Here is a 20,687-nt window from a genome sequence, read left to right as displayed (position 1 = left end):
CCCTAAGATTATATGGAACTTAAAAGAATTGATGGTAATGTCCTCAATCTGTTGTAAAAGTTTAAAATCACCGTGCGTAAAAATATATGTTGTGTTTCTGAACGGACCTTATATAAAACTAGGAAGATTATAAGGAGCAAAAGTATATCAAAAAATACTTAAAACCAACTTAGGTTGCTCTCAACCTTAATCCGTTTGTTTTCAACCTTCGGTTAACACCTTCCCATGTTTGATCAAAAAAACATTCACAAGCTTTTTATTATTAATGTTTTGAAAATATAACAGCGTGTGGACGTGCCGGAGTGGTTATCGGGCATGACTAGAAATCATGTGGGCTCTGCCCGCGCAGGTTCGAATCCTGCCGTCCACGCACTTCTTTTTTCCCTCCTCTCCTCTCCACCGAGTCAAACTAAGCCCACTAGCCAGGCAGGAACATGGGCTGTGTATTAGCCACGCAGGAACCCATTCAGAGAGTCAGAGGACTGTGTATTAGCCACTAAGCCCACTAGCCAGGCAGGTATATTCAGAGAGTCAGATCTGGGCTGTGTATAAGCCAGGCAGGAACAAAACGAAACGAATGACATGGCCACTTTTGCAATTTACCTCTTTCAACATATTTTAAGTAGCCAAATACCTTGTGGTTTAGTGGCACCGGTATCCCGGTTTACACTCCCACATGGACTCTTTGTGCTTCAGTAAGTTGAGAAAGTAGTTATGAACATATACTACATTATAACAGAGTCAGTAATACTTAAAAAAACATATTTTAAGGGACTAGAGGCTATAGTAGTTTAAGATTAATTTGACGTAAATTGTGATGGCTAATGTAATTTTTTTTTTTTTTTGAAAAAACAGAAAGAAATGTGAGTGTGTTGACCACGCATGCGCCATATGTTGGATCTCTTTAAGTTTTGAAAAAGAAAATAGCTATATGTTAAAATAGAAATTGTTAAAGTGTACAGTTAGTGCTACTATACGCTCAACCTTGTAGGAAAAAAAATGAAGTTTCAGACATAAGAAAGATTAAAAAAAATAAAAAAAGAGTCATTTCCATTTCGGGTCCTATTGTTATTGGGGCATTGCCAATTTTAGTCCACTTCATTAATTTTTGTCACATTGCGGCCAGTCTTATTTAGTCCTTATCACTTTTAGTCCACCGTTAAAATTTTCGTCAAATGACCGTCCTAAACATGGGTATTTTTGGCCTTTTCATGCTTTAGTCATCTCCTTGACCCTTTGCAGTGGTTTTCCTTACACATTTTTATCCAATAAAGAGGTCCGGCGAAAGCCAATATTGGCTTTCGCCGGACCTCTTTATTGGATAAAAATGTGTAAGGAAAACCACTGCAAAGGGTCAAGGAGATGACTAAAGCATGAAAAGGCCAAAAATACCCATGTTTAGGACGGTCATTTGACGAAAATTTTAACGGTGGACTAAAAGTGATAAGGACTAAATAAGACTGGCCGCAATGTGACAAAAATTAATGAAGTGGATTAAAATTGGCAATGCCCTAATAACAGTAGGACCAAAAATGGAAATGAATCAAAAAAAAATGAAGTGAGAAATATAGCATGTAGGAAAATTGCTAGTGAAACTACAATAAGGCAATGGCAGCAAGCTACAGCTACTCTACATATACTAATTGAAGCATGTGTTCCATCTCAACTAAAAATCAGTCACTGAAGCATGTGTTCCATCTCAACTAAAAATCTAAACTGATGTTTATATATTATACCCATGACCTTTGACATGACATTGACTCTGATATCAAAATTGAAACACGTGCTCCATCTCAACTAAAAATCTAAGATGATACTTGAATACACATTTATGTGTATATATTATATATACTCAACAATACTCATTACAAATTTCACTCTCCACTATATTCAGAGACATACAAAGTAATAAATTTTGTTTCCTAAAGATCTAAAAGCAATGATATTTGACATTTGCATCTCTACTGGCTGCTTCAATGATCTTTCTCCTCTCCTAAAATGGATTAGATCCACATCCACAGCAACCTCTCTCTTTCTTGAGGGTAAGGTAAGCACATAATAAGTACATATCCTATAGATTGATATTTCAGAAAAATCAAGGAATGAAGAAACAATCATATCCGCAGATCACAATCTGCAATCTTAGCTTGCCAGCCAACACCTCTAGAGGTTTGGTCAGACCATGGCATTCCACAACTCTTTCTCGCCTTCCCCACACCGTCGGTGAACCTCCTTGATCCTTTCCACCGACCCGCAAATCCCACTGCATCTCCAATCAAAGGAAGCAACACATATGTTGCCCGCCTGAGCCTTCCATTCACAGTCTGCACCCAAAATCGAGATCAAGTGAATCGGGATGAGTACTTCCCCTAATGCTGTTGGTACATGTAATAAGGTAAAGACTCGAGTTCTATCAGGTAAAGGCTTGAAATTCTGACATTAGGTTTCACAGCTTACGCCAAACTAATAATCCTAAGAATGGCTTGAGAGAATAGTAGTCCCTCTGTCCCATTTTATCTGTCCTATTTACTATTCATTGGTCAAATCAACTTTTTCTTATTTGTTTATTTTCTTTAAAAAATTAAATTAAAAATAACTTTAGTCAAGCATTGTTAACCGAGCCAGACACATAAAATGGGACGGGGGAGTAATATTTTGGAGAAAAGTTATAGTGAAATATTACCGGGCGGGGTTCCACAGCACCATTGGCGNCGCCAATGGTGCTGTGGAACCCCGCCCGGTAATATTTCACTATAACTTTTCTCCAAAATATTACTCCCCCGTCCCATTTTATGTGTCTGGCTCGGTTAACAATGCTTGACTAAAGTTATTTTTAATTTAATTTTTTAAAGAAAATAAACAAATAAGAAAAAGTTGATTTGACCAATGAATAGTAAATAGGACAGATAAAATGGGACAGAGGGACTACTATTCTCTCAAGCCATTCTTAGGATTATTAGTTTGGCGTAAGCTGTGAAACCTAATGTCAGAATTTCAAGCCTTTACCTGATAGAACTCGAGTCTTTACCTTATTACATGTACCAACAGCATTAGGGGAAGTACTCATCCCGATTCACTTGATCTCGATTTTGGGTGCAGACTGTGAATGGAAGGCTCAGGCGGGCAACATATGTGTTGCTTCCTTTGATTGGAGATGCAGTGGGATTTGCGGGTCGGTGGAAAGGATCAAGGAGGTTCACCGACGGTGTGGGGAAGGCGAGAAAGAGTTGTGGAATGCCATGGTCTGACCAAACCTCTAGAGGTGTTGGCTGGCAAGCTAAGATTGCAGATTGTGATCTGCGGATATGATTGTTTCTTCATTCCTTGATTTTTCTGAAATATCAATCTATAGGATATGTACTTATTATGTGCTTACCTTACCCTCAAGAAAGAGAGAGGTTGCTGTGGATGTGGATCTAATCCATTTTAGGAGAGGAGAAAGATCATTGAAGCAGCCAGTAGAGATGCAAATGTCAAATATCATTGCTTTTAGATCTTTAGGAAACAAAATTTATTACTTTGTATGTCTCTGAATATAGTGGAGAGTGAAATTTGTAATGAGTATTGTTGAGTATATATAATATATACACATAAATGTGTATTCAAGTATCATCTTAGATTTTTAGTTGAGATGGAGCACGTGTTTCAATTTTGATATCAGAGTCAATGTCATGTCAAAGGTCATGGGTATAATATATAAACATCAGTTTAGATTTTTAGTTGAGATGGAACACATGCTTCAGTGACTGATTTTTAGTTGAGATGGAACACATGCTTCAATTAGTATATGTAGAGTAGCTGTAGCTTGCTGCCATTGCCTTATTGTAGTTTCACTAGCAATTTTCCTACATGCTATATTTCTCACTTCATTTTTTTTTGATTCATTTCCATTTTTGGTCCTACTGTTATTAGGGCATTGCCAATTTTAATCCACTTCATTAATTTTTGTCACATTGCGGCCAGTCTTATTTAGTCCTTATCACTTTTAGTCCACCGTTAAAATTTTCGTCAAATGACCGTCCTAAACATGGGTATTTTTGGCCTTTTCATGCTTTAGTCATCTCCTTGACCCTTTGCAGTGGTTTTCCTTACACATTTTTATCCAATAAAGAGGTCCGGCGAAAGCCAATATTGGCTTTCGCCGGACCTCTTTATTGGATAAAAATGTGTAAGGAAAACCACTGCAAAGGGTCAAGGAGATGACTAAAGCATGAAAAGGCCAAAAATACCCATGTTTAGGACGGTCATTTGACGAAAATTTTAACGGTGGACTAAAAGTGATAAGGACTAAATAAGACTGGCCGCAATGTGACAAAAATTAATGAAGTGGATTAAAATTGGCAATGCCCTAATAACAGTAGGACCAAAAATGGAAATGAATCAAAAAAAAATGAAGTGAGAAATATAGCATGTAGGAAAATTGCTAGTGAAACTACAATAAGGCAATGGCAGCAAGCTACAGCTACTCTACATATACTAATTGAAGCATGTGTTCCATCTCAACTAAAAATCAGTCACTGAAGCATGTGTTCCATCTCAACTAAAAATCTAAACTGATGTTTATATATTATACCCATGACCTTTGACATGACATTGACTCTGATATCAAAATTGAAACACGTGCTCCATCTCAACTAAAAATCTAAGATGATACTTGAATACACATTTATGTGTATATATTATATATACTCAACAATACTCATTACAAATTTCACTCTCCACTATATTCAGAGACATACAAAGTAATAAATTTTGTTTCCTAAAGATCTAAAAGCAATGATATTTGACATTTGCATCTCTACTGGCTGCTTCAATGATCTTTCTCCTCTCCTAAAATGGATTAGATCCACATCCACAGCAACCTCTCTCTTTCTTGAGGGTAAGGTAAGCACATAATAAGTACATATCCTATAGATTGATATTTCAGAAAAATCAAGGAATGAAGAAACAATCATATCCGCAGATCACAATCTGCAATCTTAGCTTGCCAGCCAACACCTCTAGAGGTTTGGTCAGACCATGGCATTCCACAACTCTTTCTCGCCTTCCCCACACCGTCGGTGAACCTCCTTGATCCTTTCCACCGACCCGCAAATCCCACTGCATCTCCAATCAAAGGAAGCAACACATATGTTGCCCGCCTGAGCCTTCCATTCACAGTCTGCACCCAAAATCGAGATCAAGTGAATCGGGATGAGTACTTCCCCTAATGCTGTTGGTACATGTAATAAGGTAAAGACTCGAGTTCTATCAGGTAAAGGCTTGAAATTCTGACATTAGGTTTCACAGCTTACGCCAAACTAATAATCCTAAGAATGGCTTGAGAGAATAGTAGTCCCTCTGTCCCATTTTATCTGTCCTATTTACTATTCATTGGTCAAATCAACTTTTTCTTATTTGTTTATTTTCTTTAAAAAATTAAATTAAAAATAACTTTAGTCAAGCATTGTTAACCGAGCCAGACACATAAAATGGGACGGGGGAGTAATATTTTGGAGAAAAGTTATAGTGAAATATTACCGGGCGGGGTTCCACAGCACCATTGGCGGTCGTGGATGTGTTCTACATCCAGTCCAATGAGCCAAGATCCCAGAGCAACATCTTCATTAACATATTTATGTAGTACATTCCTAAGATAAAATTAGATTCAACAGAATAAGCGAATACATATACTCAAGCAAGGGAACAATACTATTGAAGTCCATAAAGATCGAGAAACAAATGCTTACTCGTTTATTGAAATGTAGGTAGCTAAATCCTTTGAAATGGCATATAGCTGCCCAGTTGCATGACGGAAATACTTGTTCCCTCCCTCGCCGAATTTCCAGTGCTCGGGCTCATAGTATCTCACTCCCCTGCAAGTCAAAAAACAAACTAAGATAAATTGGTAAGACAAAAGACGACGATGACTGGACAAAAGTAAATAAACGTAACACATTTAGATATTATTGGAGTACGTTTTCTGCTTACTTCTGAGCAAGGACAGGACCAGATTTCATGCATCCAATATAAACTCGGGGTTTTGAACGATGTCTAGCCAAAGTTGTTCCGAGTGTCCCTGAAGTTGCATTCAGGTGTGTCGCACCATGAGTTAAAGTTCAATTTCCAACACACAAGACAAGGAAGCATGCAATGTAGTTTTAACGAATATAAGAATACGAGCGTGCACAAGGAGAAACGCTAGTTACATATTTTTTTTTTTTACATTCTTACCTAAATTTACGTGCACATCGTCGTCAACTTTCACATAGAAATCTGCATCCCATAGAGTAACAGCCGTAGCGAAATAGGTCTTTGTCTTACCAGATAGCTCGAGGTATCCCTCAACATGTTCCTGGTGACATTGCATTAACGTGTGAGGATCAGAGGATAGGATAACAAGCCAAACTTGTGGAAGGATTATATCCTATCCTAATTAGGTAAAAAAAGAACATGTGTGGAATAGATTTCATATTTCTTCATAGATATTACTGTGTAAGGATTCGCATTACCAGTCTCAAGAAATCTCCGTGTTTCTTATCTTCTGCTTCAATTGCTCTATCAAGAATGCCACCCGCAGTAGCACTGGTGATTGCGAGATCACATAAGATGATCAGTGAAAGAGTGCAGAAACAATTTGGCATCTGCTAATAGTTCATAAGATTAAACGTAAAATTCTAGGCCAGAATTATGTACAGTTAACACTCACCCGTGTCCTATAACAAAGCGAACTACAATGCCCTTTTCCTCCTCGAGCTTTTTTCGTTTATCCCCTGTTTAGCAACAAGTCAAGAATCAATTATCCCAAAACAAACAGATAAACAGTGTATTGATATATCAACACAGACACAGAGAAGAGATATAAACGACTCGACAACCTTGAGGCATCCAAGTATTACGAATAGAATCTCTTCTCTTGCGGCTGCTAAACGCAGTATTTATGCCTACAACCATTACGTATTTCCTTTTCTTGGTCAATTCTGGAATCTTCAAGTCTTCGGATATGGGAGAGCCGCTAAGTATAGAATCCTGCAAAGTCCTTGCTGCTGCTAACTCCATCTCTAAATTAGATATAGTTTTATCCAGAGTTCTGCATTTTTAAAGACAGTCCCGATTTCGATTTGGTATTTCAATACATATTTAAATCAAAACAAACATTCATTACATATATACACAACAGGCACAACTGCACAAGCAACATACCGTATAGCGTGTTTTGTGTTTGAAACATCCCCAATAGTGTATCTGAGTTCAGTTCGTACATCCTTCTACCAATTGAGACAAAAGAAAACATTAGTGAACCTCTATACCGAGATTCTTTCGAGGGAAGAAAGAAAAGATGGAAAAACTCTCCCATATCAATGCTACACTGTACAAATTTCTTAAAACTTATATAGGTACTCACAATTCTAGGATCACAGCCTTCTGAAGCTAACTTTATATCTCCATCCTCAATCTGCTTTGGCCTTGACATGCCCTTAGGTTCTGGCACTGCCCACATTCTATCACCATAATACACAATTAACAAGGCATGCATATACAAAGCCACTCTATAAGCTACATAGGAGAATTGAAGCTAACTAGCTATGAATCCAAACCAGCTTGGTTGGCCTGAGTGGCCATGTACTCTTGTCCAATAAAATAGGTCGAGAGTTCAAACACCCTCTTGTATGAAAAAATCAATCTGGCCAGCATTTTGCCCTTTAATTGGGCTGAACCAGTGCGAAAAGGTACCTCAGTAGCCTATTAGGCTCGATCCTGCATCCTCGCCCATAATTTATCACCCAGAAATTAATTGAATTACTTGTGACATGGCCAAAATACTTAATGTGATTATGCATTATTGAAACATAGTAAGAACCTAAAAAACAAAATGTGCTATCATCATCATCTTATAATATCCTAAAATCTGCAAGGTATGATTATGGCTATGTCTGCAACATAATTCTGCATAACTAACACTTCATTTCTGCAAGACAAAACCTGAAGAGCTAGAAACAACTAACCTGCCAGTAAAGAGCATCCCGACACAGAAGCATCCAATGCAAAGCAAGATTGTTAATTTTCTGGAAACAAAACTTTTAGAGGTGGAGTCTGATCCTCTGGATTTCCACCCCATTTTGCTCCTCTTCTTGCTTAAAATCAATCCGCAGTAGAGAATTCAAGCACCACCCATTTCTGCTCTCAGCACAAGAAACAGAATTTGAGTTCCAAGACTGGATTTTTGTGTTTTTTTGTTTTTGCTTTCAGTTGAAATCAATGAGCTGGGAAGAAGAAGAAGAAGAAATAAGGATTGGATGACCCACCCACCGCTATTGATTGCTTCTGCAATTTGCTCCCTCAACAGAAGACCCTTTAACTGTTTCTGCTTCTTTTTTTTTTTTTAATGTATAATTTTCCAGTCCACATCCAGATACTATACTAAACATTGTCGGCGGGGTATCGCCAAAATGAATTACAACCTCGGAGAATCCTTGGACGAATAATTACAACAGTAAATATAAACACATACATGATAACATTAAATGAATATTTTTTGTAAATAAAATACTAACCAAAATATTTATCAAACCGTACAACTTACAAGACGATGATTTTATTACTTGACATTAAATATTCTTTTTATACAATGTCGGTGGATTTTTCTATACAATTTTTGATGGTTTTTCTTTTTCTAGGTGAGTATGCTTTGTTTCTCTCTCTTTCTTTTTAATTTTTTTTTTAAGACAGAGTCACAAATAGTTAATATTTTTACTGGTCAAGCACCTTATGCTCAGATAACATATAGTGACTCGATCATATGAAAGATCATATCAGTAGCATTAAAAAAAAGTTAATATTTACAATTTGGGATGCGGATGTTATGATTCCACATTTTGTCAATGAAAATATGGAATGTATATCGTAATTAAATATACGATACGCCACAATTTCCAAAGAGAATATATGATACGGAATATTTGATTATTTAACGTACAAGACATCATCATCTTGTACCAACACTAAAATATTAAACTACTGCAACTAACCAAACTTTTTCACCTTAATAATGGTCCTACACATGTTCCACACAAATGTTTAAATATCTTGAATTGTAAGGAAGTGTCTCTTCATTTTATGTGCTCCAAAATTTAATATTATATAAAAAATCATTATAGGTAATCGTTTGCTTGTTTAGAATATACGGTGTAATATTTCTTTTTTAGTAATAAAAAATCTGTAGATGGTAGTCACTATTTTAATTTATGCATTGAATAAAATCAATTTTTGTATAAAACTCATAAATCACATAATAATTAGGTCAAGTTATTAAAATATTAATACGAAAAATCTTATAACAAAATAAACTAATAAGACACAAAAATGTTACATTTATCACTTTTAAGAGGTATATTATACATTCATGAAATGTGGATAAAATGATGCGGATCTCTAACTTAATCAGGGATGTAGTCAAACAAAATTAAATTAATAAAAATAAAAATAAGATATATATTACACTTCACGTACTCACGTGCAGATTTAATTTTAATTAATATATTAGACAAAATATGTTCGACTTTATTACTATTCTTAATTAATTAAGCCATTTTTTTAGATCCATACCAACAAAAGAAAACAATTCAAAAGTTACATTATTATCATACAGATTGTCTCCAATCAGTTTTGTAGCTGGGTCACAAATATACATCAATGACAAACATAAACTACATCCAGTAGCTTACATTAAATAAAAAAAAAAAAGAATTATTCTAAGGTGAATAATGAAAATCTTACAACATACTACTACTACTTTGTGTAATTGACAAAATACTTTAAAATGATTTATCGTTACTTTGAAAATGGTGATTAAGTGGGTAAATTATGATTTTTGCACCAGAAAATCATGTTCGATTCTAAAATTATATGCTTATTATTATTATTATTATTATTATTATTATTATTATTAAAATTGTGTATCAACTTTTTAAAGACGTTTTTACCTACACACTCTAAATTACAAATTAATTGTATTATAGAAAAGGATAGTTCAAATTTACAAATTAAACAAAATAATAACCTTAAAAATTAAGAGTAATATTGTAAGTATGTAGGTAATAGTTAAAATTAATATTAATGTTTCTAGTGCCTTGAGGACTAGCTCAGTCACAACATTGTATGAATTAAATGCATATAAGTAAGAGATCAAATGAACCGTTTACACATAATTAGAGAACTAAAACTATAAATTTTGCAAACCAAAATTATTAATTATATTGGCCCTGTTTGGTAAATGGCCGTTGACTGATTGGGTTGGCTGTTTGGGTTAGAATGTATGATTTGTTAATAACATTAGCTGATTGTAAAAAGTTGTTTGATAGATTAGCTGTTAGCTGATTGCTGTTTAGTATAATTTTTTTTCTTAAAAAGCTAATTGAAAATGCTGCTTTGAGTAGCCTTTTGAATTTTAGTATTTTGGAGTTACAAAAAACTTATTAACCAAACAATTAATAGGCCCTGTTTGGTAAATGGTTGTTGGCTGATTGGGTTGGCTGTTTGGGTTAGAAGGTATGATTTGTTGATAATATTGGCTGATTGTAGAAAGTTGTTTGATAAATTAGCTGTTAGTTGATAGCTGTTTGGTATAATTTTTTTTTTCAAAAAGCTAATTGAAAAGGCTGATTTGAGTAGACTTTTAAATTTTAGCATTTTGAAATTACAAAAAGCTTATTAACCAAACAATTAATAGCGGTCAAATAAGTCAAAATTGGCTGATAGGCTGATAATTTACCAAACAGGACCATAGTGATCAAGTAAACTAAAATTGACTGAAAGACTGGTTATTTAACATAGATGGGGTGGAAGTGAATAGCTTGTTGTACCGACTGGTATGGGTGGCACGCAGCTAGGCAGCTAGGCTTAAGAGTTTGGTAAATGGTAGGGTGTAGCATATATGATTTGATGTTGTACCAATCAAACATGTAACTCTAAGCAACAGTAACGTATGGACATGGACATCAGAACTCGTGGATCGGCTAGCTTTGTATACTATTCTTCCATTGCATCCATGGCTTTAGGCTAAATCTCAAATGACCACGTCTTAATTTGTTCGGGCTAGGACTCACCACTATCTAATTCTACGAGAAGCAACACTCCCGACATCCCCCGTAAGAAAACACACAATCCCCTACGGAGGATCTTCTAGCACCAAGGTGTCCCAATCACTCGACTGCCCGAGATTAACTAAAAGTTTGCACATTTATTTCCTTCTCGAAAGACATAAGAAAACGTGATACTCTGAAAATGACATTTGTTCTTTTTTCAGAAGGTATTTAAAATGACACATCTTCTAAAAAATTGTAAACAACGTAACTACTTTGGGCCTTACAACTCATCTTGCACAAATTGTGACTTTTGTGATGGCTCAATCTATTGGATCTATGGCTATATTTGTGGATTGCATGTTTTGTTCATCCTCAACTTTAGCATCGTGTATCCTTTCTTCCTTCTCTTTTTGGGCATGGCTAGTTGGGCTTTGTATTTAGGCTGCAATGGTGGGTTATACAATGGATCAGAGCGCATCTTATGTTGTGGACTCTGGTCTAAAAATCATGTATCTATAATTGACATATTCTGTAATATATTATGTGTCTACATTTAACGTATTATAGGTATATAATTATCATATTATATTTATGTAATTAACTTGGCGATTAATTACATGTGCAAAATATATCAACTGACTGGCGAACCCTTTTCTCTTACCACCATCAGAAAGAAAGTAAACCTATTGAACTGAATGGTGTTGAGTTTCTTGTTCACTGTTCATCAGCAAGCCAATCTTTACCCAGGCAAAGTCAGTGTAGTGGAGTTGGGCCCTTTCACATATATTGCACTGGTTTGTTTCTTGGCCTCATAGCTCAAGTGTATGCAACAAAATTAGAAATAGCACTTGTAAAATCTACAACATGTCACAGGCAATTCTAAGAGACCCTGCATTTATTTTCAAATGTCATATCAACAATATCTACTCATTGAAAAAAATGTATTTTTTTTAACTGTTGAACAGTTCATTAATGCAGGTTTTAAATTATATGATTCAATTGGAGTATTGTACTGTAAGTTAGTTAAGTTCTTTAATTAATCATTTTTTCCTTGGATAAATAATAAAATATACTTTGCACCAATAAAAATATGGCACATATTTGTAATTCTATTTCTAAAAAAAATACTAATAGGGGTTTAGATTAAGTTAGGCTGTGTTTGGAAAGCATTAAAATGACTTCTAGAAAATGAGTCATTTTTTCAGAAAACATTTTCCTTTCCAATGTTTTGTTGCATTCTAGGAAACTGTCTTGGTGGTGTGTTTGGTTCATTTTTTCGAAAATCACAACAAAATAATCAAGAACCAAAGATCACAAAATCACCACTCAGAAACCAGTCGACCAGATTGGTGTCGCATCAAAAACCAATTGACCAAATTGGTTTCCATCTGGCCGATTGGTCTCTGATGCTGATTGGTTTCTGGTAGCAAGAAGAAAGTGAGAGCAGCATGCATGGTATAGACGACAACCGGCAGGGCTTGGTTTGGTAGAGAGCGGGCAAGGCTTGGTCTGGTAGAGAGAGGGTAGAGCTTGGTGAAAGACTTAGAAAATGATTTCTCAAAAAAAAAAAAGAAGTCATTTTTCTGAAAAATATACCCATTTTTCATTGACACATACAAGATCACATTTTTCAATCACCTTATTTTCCCTCCTTTTTTTTTCTTTTTTTTTTGAAAGGCCCTCCTCTTGCTAAACATTGAAAACCTGAAAAATGATTCTAGATTGGTCTACTAATTTCTAAAAATAGCCCCTAATTTCATATCATTTTAATAATTATTTTCTTTCCATAATTATTCTCTTATAGCAATATACAAATTATTTTTAAATATTAAAAAAAAAACATTCAAATTACATAAAATTATTTTACAAAAATACCACAAAAAGTGTACTATCTAAACAAAAATTGGACTATGTATACTTTTGGTCACACTTGTGTGAGACCGTCAAGATCTATGAGATGGATCAATATAAAAATGTAATACTTATACTAAAAAATGTGATGCTAATCAGGAATAAGGTGTTTGTTACATGTAAAGATTTTTTTTTTCAAAAGTATTACATTTCCCCATAAAAGTAATAAACATTTTATTCGTTATTAATTAGTATTACATTTTCAATATAAATATTGCATTTAGTATTAACTCAACCTGACTAACGAATAAGATTCGTGAAACGATTTTACATAAGTTTTTGTCATATCCTTTATGCTATTGAAATTAAGTTTATAATATAAAAATACAGACTACCTGAGAATTGATATGGGATCATTCAATTGCTTTTTTTTTTTTTTTTCTTTAAGAATTGGAAGATGGAGAAACAATATAATGGCCTGATTATTGATTGGATTTAATTATGTGGGTGCAAGCAGCTAAACCAATGCAAATTGGAAAGTGAGAGGGATGAGAAGACTATCAATCGTTATACCCTGCACCACGGTGCATATAGCAATGTGCACCACGTACATAAAACGACGTCGTTTTGATGTTAATGGACGCGGACGCGAATGACTCAGGGAATTCATTATCTATAATACACAATCATTATCTATAATACACAGAACGTTTGTCTAGAATACACAGAATGTTTGCCCAAAATACACAGAATATTGACACAAAATACACAGATGTTAGTGGACGTGGACACGAATGAATCCAGGGAATTCATTATCTATAATACACGTAATCATTATATAGAATACACAGAACATTTGCCTAGAATACACAAAATGTTTGCCCATAATACACAGAATATTGACACAAAATACACAGAACTCATCCTACTAACATTTGAATGCACAAACACATCACAACTTGTGTTAATAACATGAATACACAGAATATTTACACAAAATACACAGAACTCATCCTCCTAAACATTCGAATGCACAAACACATCACAACATGTGTTACTAATATGGAATCACAACATGTGTTACTAACATGAATACACATAACGGTTGCCTAGAATACACAGAACGGTTGTCTAGAATACACAGAATGATTGCGTGGAATACACATAATATTAACATAAATACAGAGACCGGCCGAAACGGGAAACGTGATTTCCAAAAAAACGGACAATTAGTTTACAATACTCAAAACGACGTCGTTTAGGTACGTGGTGCACATTACTATGTGCACTGTGGTGCACAGTATAATTTGCCAGAAGACTATCCTATAGGGAAATATCTACATTATTGGGACCATAATTCATAAATGTGGATAAGGATTGAGGATGGACCATTCCCAATCTCCTGCAAAGTTCATATTTGCCAGTGAACAGCCCACAGGACACATGCATAACCGCCCCACCGCCCGCACCCTGTTTTTGAATCCTAAATTTCAAAGATACTTCACATTCTTAATGGATAAAGTATTCGAGAGTATATATAAATGCACTATCAAATTTATAATTTTAAATTTTTTTTTTCAAATACTGTCTACTAAATTATCAAATTAAACCCGTGCATGCACTTATTTTCATTGACGTTAAAAGGTGATCAAATTCCCCCATCTAACAACCTTCAAATTTTAATCTTAGCCAATTAAAAATAAAGTAAACCAGCTTAAAGTTATCTATAATGGATGTATTCAAATTAAAAAAAATTTATATTGAAATAAAATTTGAATGTTGTGATTATCAAATCAATTGTTGGATAGCTCTATTTTGAGGTTTCTATGTATCATTATTTATTGGAATTAGCAATAACTAGATCTGATGAGGGCGTCACTGCACATATAAATAAAGAAAGATGAAGTTGAAGACTTGAAGGCTAGGCATGCAGTTGGAGCTGAGCATCACTGCTTAATTAGCTTTCAAGTCTCAAAAGTCATATTTTGGCCCGCATATATAATGGATGGGAAAAAGAAAAATTGAAGTTGGATGCCAATTAACATGCATGCATGCATGCCCAGCACGTGTTAGGTAGCTCCGAACTTCAATTCACCTCTCCATAAATGCTTCTTCCTCCCTTTTCTCGCGCACTATAAATGCGCTCTCTGATCTTCAGCCACAAGTGTTTTTAATTTCAGACTTACAAATCAATCAGGTTCTGGTCTGCAAAGATGAAGAGGTTGTTTTCAAGAATTGAGGATTTGATTGTTAAGAGCAGAGGTTGTGTGTGTTCGTGGATTCCCATGACCATGGATGTGGTCGGGTCTGCATCTCGGATTTTGTTAATGGTTTTGAACAATGCTGTCTGGTCTCTCTTCATGTGCGTTCTTGCTCTGGGTATGTTACTTAGTTTCCATTCATCAAAATCTCCTCTTTAATTTGTTTCACAGTTTTAGTAGTGTTTCAGTCAGAATTAATTTGATAGAACACTATATTTGTTGTTGTTAAGTAGGAGGTGCAACAGTTGGAATAGTAACAGGAGCACTGAAAGGGCAGACCACAGAAACTGGGCTTCTAAGAGGTGCTGCAGTTGGTGCTGTAGCTGGAGCCATCACAGCCGTCCAGCTCTTTGAACTTATGCTCAATGGAGAGCCATTTTCCAAGGTACGTAATTAATTAATTAATTAATAAATGTCATCTATTAACATCATCATAGTAGGGCCGCGCTAGCTCAGTTAGTTTGATTGACTACTCTAAAGTCTTGTTCTAGTGTTAGTATAGAGTGGTAATGAACACTGTAGAGTATACCGGCACTGGGTGGGCTGAGAACCTTTGATTGACAAAGTGACTCTCAATTTACCTACTTCAGCGACTCTTGGGTACTTAAAATTAGTCTGATTTAAGTTGAAAATATAATGTATATTAAAAAAAAAAAAACAGCATGCAATATTATGCCTCTGCAGGCACCATGCTGATATGCCATGTGCAAGGGGATTTATAGCACTACGTACTGTATGCATTACACTCTACCAGACACATTTATTGCTTTGTTGAGAAATAGATGAATGATATTTAATGAGGGATATTTTGCATAGGGAGATAAGTGTGTTGTATTTATAACTGCCCCTGAGAAAGAAAAACAGATTTTTTTTTGTTGACTCAGATGGTATGGTATGTAGTACTTAGAAGTTCACTGCCCAGTAAATATTGCAGGTGGCTCTTGTATGTAGTCTTGTGGATGGGAAGGTATTCATGGACTGGGTTTGCCCTGCTGTTCTCAAAGCTTACCAGTGGCAAGTAAGGATCATCCTCAATTCATGCAAATCTTATTAACAATATCTTTAATTCAACAGAGAATTCTATGATGTCTGAATGACATTTGCCACAAAAGGCAAAATCCCTCGCCCCAACCCCCAGACTTTGGCCAAACAGGATATGTGCAGGTGGTAAATCACGATGACTTAAGTAGCAAGTCATTAGGTGAGGGGACTCATCATGCTTGGTGCGCACAAGAAGCTCACCACATTGAGTGTAACTCTCATACTACAACTACCAGAGGCGAAAATATATATAATCCTTGCCCCAGGCTCCTACACCCCGGTGTAGTGGGTGTGGCCCATGCCTGGTGCTGTCCACAAGGAGCTCATTACATTGGATGTAACTCCACTCTGCAACTACATCAAGATTTAATTTGATTTTGCATCCTTACTCTACAACTTACCACCCAGAAACCAATTAAAATACCCTATAGCTGAATGATATGATATGATACTTAATTGCATACATGGTAGAATTGAAGTAGATATTGTATGGATTTCCGGGCATTAATTTGTGAAAATCCCGGCCTATATGGTTCAGGTGAGTACAATGGAGACAAGTTTGAGGAGGGAAATATCAGACATATTTGAGATAAATAATGGGAGCAGTAGTAGGGGATTATCCCTTGATATAATACAGAAGCTGCCTGAGTTCATGTTTCATTCCATGGAGACTTCTTGCTGCAGCAGCCCTTTTCAAGATATCAGCTGCCCCATCTGCTTGCAGGTTAGTCATCATTAGTCTTAGATCGGATCACATTTTAATTAGCCGACAATATCATTATGTTTCTGTCGTGCCCAAATAATGTCAAATCATACAAACTATATATATATATATATATATATATGCATGCAGGAGTTCAAGAATGGAGAGTCAGCAAGAATGCTGCCGAGTTGTAGCCATTCCTTCCACATACACTGCGTCGATGAATGGCTGATCCGACATGGAAGTTGCCCGATGTGCAGGACAGATGTTTGTTTAATGCATGTCTCATAATCGCCAATATGAATATGAATATCAGAATATGATCGAATATATAACTGCAAATGAAAACGCAAGTTACGTTGTTGCAGAATTAATATAATGCCAAGGAACCAGACATATATTGCCGCAATGCAAGATACTGTTTGATTTAGATTTTGGATTAACTGGATAATGGCTATCCTAGGAATAGGAATAGGATAGGACGGACGACAATGAATGGAACGTAATTAGTTCTGTCTCCGATCCATCCTGTACTCGCGTATATACTTATATTACATGCATGTTAAGAATGAAATCAAGTTGCCCTTTAATTTGCTAATGTTGTTTGGCCCACTTTTGGGTTTAGGAGAGTTCCGTACATGTAGGAAAGTTCCGTACATTAAGAGCAATTTCAAGTTTCAATAATGTCAATTTTTTTAGGAATTTTTACCATGACACGTAGGAAAAAGAGAAGAGGAAAAAAGAAAAATGCTGACAATATAAAAATACAAAAGGTTATGTTATGTGCTCTGTGCATGCGCAAGCTGGACGTTTTTTCCTTACGTACAACCACGGTTGAAAAAAAAAATGTTAGGGGCTCTTCGCTAGCGTCTGTTTAGGTGGTAATTAATCGGCCGTTTGCGTATTTTTTTATATTTTATTTTTAAAAGATTTATTTAATTTTTTTCTAATTTTTAAAGACTTGATAATTATAAACTATTTAATACTTTAATAGTTAATACTAAAATATTAAATATTAATCTAAAAACATATAGAGTTTGAACAATTTAGGATTTTTTTTTTAAAATGATGTCGTTTTGAGTGAAATAACCAATTTAAAAAAAGAAGAGAATAATAGCTAATTGGTTGACTAGGTGATCTAGTCGATGCCTAGGAGGCCTTGTCGGCGCTTAAGAGGTCTAGGCGGTGCATAGGCAGCCTAGTTGGCTGCCTAGACCACCAATTATGATTATACGCTAGGCGATCAGTCAACGCCTAGCACTTAGCATGCAGCGATTAATTGGTTTCTAGGCAAAATTTTTACAACATTGCGTACAACTGGTGCACCTTTTTGTGAATATTACTCCAATTGTGGGTCTCACAAAAAATTGTATTTACAGAAATAAAAACCCATTAAAAACTCATTCCCATTGACAAAAAACCTACCCCTTATAAAATAGTATAATTTGCCACAATTTTAATAGTGGATCCTTTATAGCCCCAATGCCAATCGTTATATCATGGACCAGGGTTCACAGTGCACTGCGGACGTTGATTCAATACACAAAATTCATGTTCATAATATATACACACATAAACATGATGTAATGAACATGAATTATGTGTATTATATAGCTGATGACACATAAACACTTAACATAATACACAGAATTCATGTTTATTATATTGTGTTTATGTGTTTGTCTATTATAAACTTAAATTCTGTGCATTATAAACATGAATTATGTTCATTATGAAGTCAAATTATGTGTATTGGACTAGGATCCATAGTGCGTTGTGAACCTTGGTCTAGATATAATTTGCCCCTCAATGCGGGTGTCGGTGGTGAAACAATGGTCTAGATTAGCCTCTATGATCTAATATATATGGAGCATATAACTAAATACAACTATAAACTTAATAATATAAATTTAGAGGCGGACTCAAAAAATCATCTGAGGGGGCGAAGTATAAATTACGTTAGAAATGCCAATGACAAAAATATCAAACACTCATAATAATGTTCAAATACAAAATACATTATATATTACAATAAAATGCTTTTGATAGACGACATGATATATAGTTAGGGACGTAGCCAAAAATATACTCGAGTGAGGTGAAAATGTGAAATTTTAAAACACTTTGAAATGATAAAAAAGTATTTATGATAAAATATGAAACATAATCAATGATTTAGTATATACGATCAGTTATGACTACGAATACAATACTAGGTCTAGTTCCGGGTTGGATCATTAACCTAGTCTGCTTGTCGGTTTAAGCGCTCGAGCTTGGGACGCCTAACAGTGGGTCAAAGATTCCAAAATGATAGCTAGTGTCACGAAGTAGTTGGTCAAAGATTATATTCCATACTGATAGCTAGTGTCACAAAGTAGTTTGGGAAAAGTCACTCCCTCTGTAATTAATACGGTATTTATAACTAAGGGGATGGAGCAAGTTCCAGGCTCACGACATGGAGGACACATGAAGCCCATGCACGTACAGGTTCAGGTCGGGGTCAAAGGAGACTTGTACACATGCCACAATGTATCTGAGGGTGCGTGTGTTACATCGCCAAATTTACATACAAGCCTAGGCTAATGCATTGGAGCTTAAAGCATAAAGATGTGATTATATACAACTAGCTACTATCATTTAATAGATAAATCACAAAACATAGGGGATGTTACCGCCGTAGTTACCCATACTGAGGTAACTACTATACCAGGCTAAGTCATTGATCAAAACATCTATAATCCTAATCATAAAACATAAAGGTCACAGACCTGGTGTCTAGGCACCATACAAACCCATAAGGAAAGTCTAAGCATAATACTAAATATTAGAGTCAATATATGCTCTACAAAATGAAAACAACACTAATGGATCAACCTAGGAGCTAGATTCAAAATTAAGTCTACTCAATCTAAGTCCTCTAGCGCTCTCGGCTCATATCACGCAGATCTTGAAATGGGTTAAGCAAAACAAGTAGAAAACAACCAGATTAGCATAATTGCTAAGTATAAACCACTCCACCCTGTAAAATAGTTTATACATATATAGATTGAAAAATAGGAGATTTGATACACGTAATCACATTATGCATCAACTTGTAACATAAGATTCATGGATATACAACACTAGACAACAAGCTCATTGAAGAGGTACATACATAGACATATTCGGTTATAAGACAAATTCGGTTATAAGACAAGTAAATCACATTCACATACTTATGAATGAAATTAAAAAAGGTTTCAATGCCTCAAAGTGAAAAGAGTTTAAATGACATGCATTACTAAAACATTATGATAAATTCAATTATACTACCAAGGTAAGAAAATGCTTTTCTCATATCATAATACATATCTGTCATACTCCTCAGTCCTCATTAAAAGTAAGATACAGCTCATATAGTCTCAAAATAAGTAAATTTTCTAAAAAATTTCACTTGGGATCAATAATCTCATCATAGGATAATAGTTATCTCGATATAGTAATACACTAATACGTGAGGAAACCTTTCATCAATATCATCATCATAACTACACATGAAGGGAGGTGAGGTCATCACCATGTGTGTATGACCCCGACGGAGATCGAGTCCTGAAGAATTGCTCCCTTATAACTCAACATAACTCATCAATCACATGTGGAATCAGGATTGCTACCTTAAGTGTGCACACCCCTAACTGGGATTCCAAGCCCAGCAAGTAATAGCTCAAGGCCTAAAGTAAACCCATTATTTTACTATCAGGCCACTTCTCTATATAATCTGGGATTTTC

General features: G+C 35.2%; 2 protein-coding genes and 1 non-coding gene across 6 annotated transcripts; 2 read left to right on the top strand and 1 right to left on the bottom strand.

Annotated features, from left to right (window-relative positions):
- Positions 1-288: 288 nt before the first annotated feature.
- On the top strand, positions 289-370 carry TRNAS-AGA. Its single transcript has one exon. It is a non-coding gene; the product is annotated as a tRNA-Ser (tRNA).
- A 4,278-nt stretch (positions 371-4,648) lies between these two features.
- LOC116006904 (probable beta-1,3-galactosyltransferase 2) lies at positions 4,649-8,303 on the bottom strand. Of its 3 annotated transcripts, XM_031247427.1 has the most exons (12): positions 8,286-8,303; positions 7,986-8,157; positions 7,385-7,481; positions 7,183-7,247; positions 6,858-7,069; positions 6,689-6,752; positions 6,492-6,564; positions 6,214-6,334; positions 5,971-6,058; positions 5,730-5,855; positions 5,521-5,630; positions 4,649-5,161 (listed from the first exon to the last, which is right to left on the bottom strand). In XM_031247427.1, the coding sequence occupies exons 2-12, from the start codon at positions 8,096-8,098 to the stop codon at positions 5,013-5,015; spliced, it is 1,218 nt and encodes a 405-aa protein (XP_031103287.1). In that variant the 5' UTR covers positions 8,099-8,157; positions 8,286-8,303; the 3' UTR covers positions 4,649-5,012. The 3 variants fall into 3 exon arrangements, with proteins under 3 accessions (XP_031103287.1, XP_031103279.1, XP_031103295.1); XM_031247419.1 differs by lacking the exon at positions 8,286-8,303 and having other exon boundaries at positions 7,986-8,279; XM_031247435.1 differs by lacking the exon at positions 8,286-8,303 and having other exon boundaries at positions 7,183-7,244; positions 7,986-8,279.
- A 6,814-nt stretch (positions 8,304-15,117) lies between these two features.
- LOC116011318 (NEP1-interacting protein-like 1) lies at positions 15,118-17,493 on the top strand. 2 transcript variants are annotated; one of them, XM_031250871.1, is made up of 5 exons: positions 15,118-15,293; positions 15,409-15,560; positions 16,110-16,193; positions 16,755-16,940; positions 17,070-17,493. In XM_031250871.1, exons 1-5 carry the CDS (start codon positions 15,128-15,130, stop codon positions 17,208-17,210), a joined length of 729 nt encoding a protein of 242 aa, XP_031106731.1. In that variant the 5' UTR covers positions 15,118-15,127; the 3' UTR covers positions 17,211-17,493. The 2 variants fall into 2 exon arrangements, with proteins under 2 accessions (XP_031106731.1, XP_031106730.1); XM_031250870.1 differs by having other exon boundaries at positions 15,406-15,560.
- Positions 17,494-20,687: the final 3,194 nt, after the last annotated feature.

This window comes from Ipomoea triloba, chromosome 2 (assembly GCF_003576645.1).
Source record: "Ipomoea triloba cultivar NCNSP0323 chromosome 2, ASM357664v1".
Lineage (NCBI taxonomy): Eukaryota > Viridiplantae > Streptophyta > Magnoliopsida > Solanales > Convolvulaceae > Ipomoea > Ipomoea triloba.
This window is presented reverse-complemented; position numbering and strand designations above follow the sequence as displayed.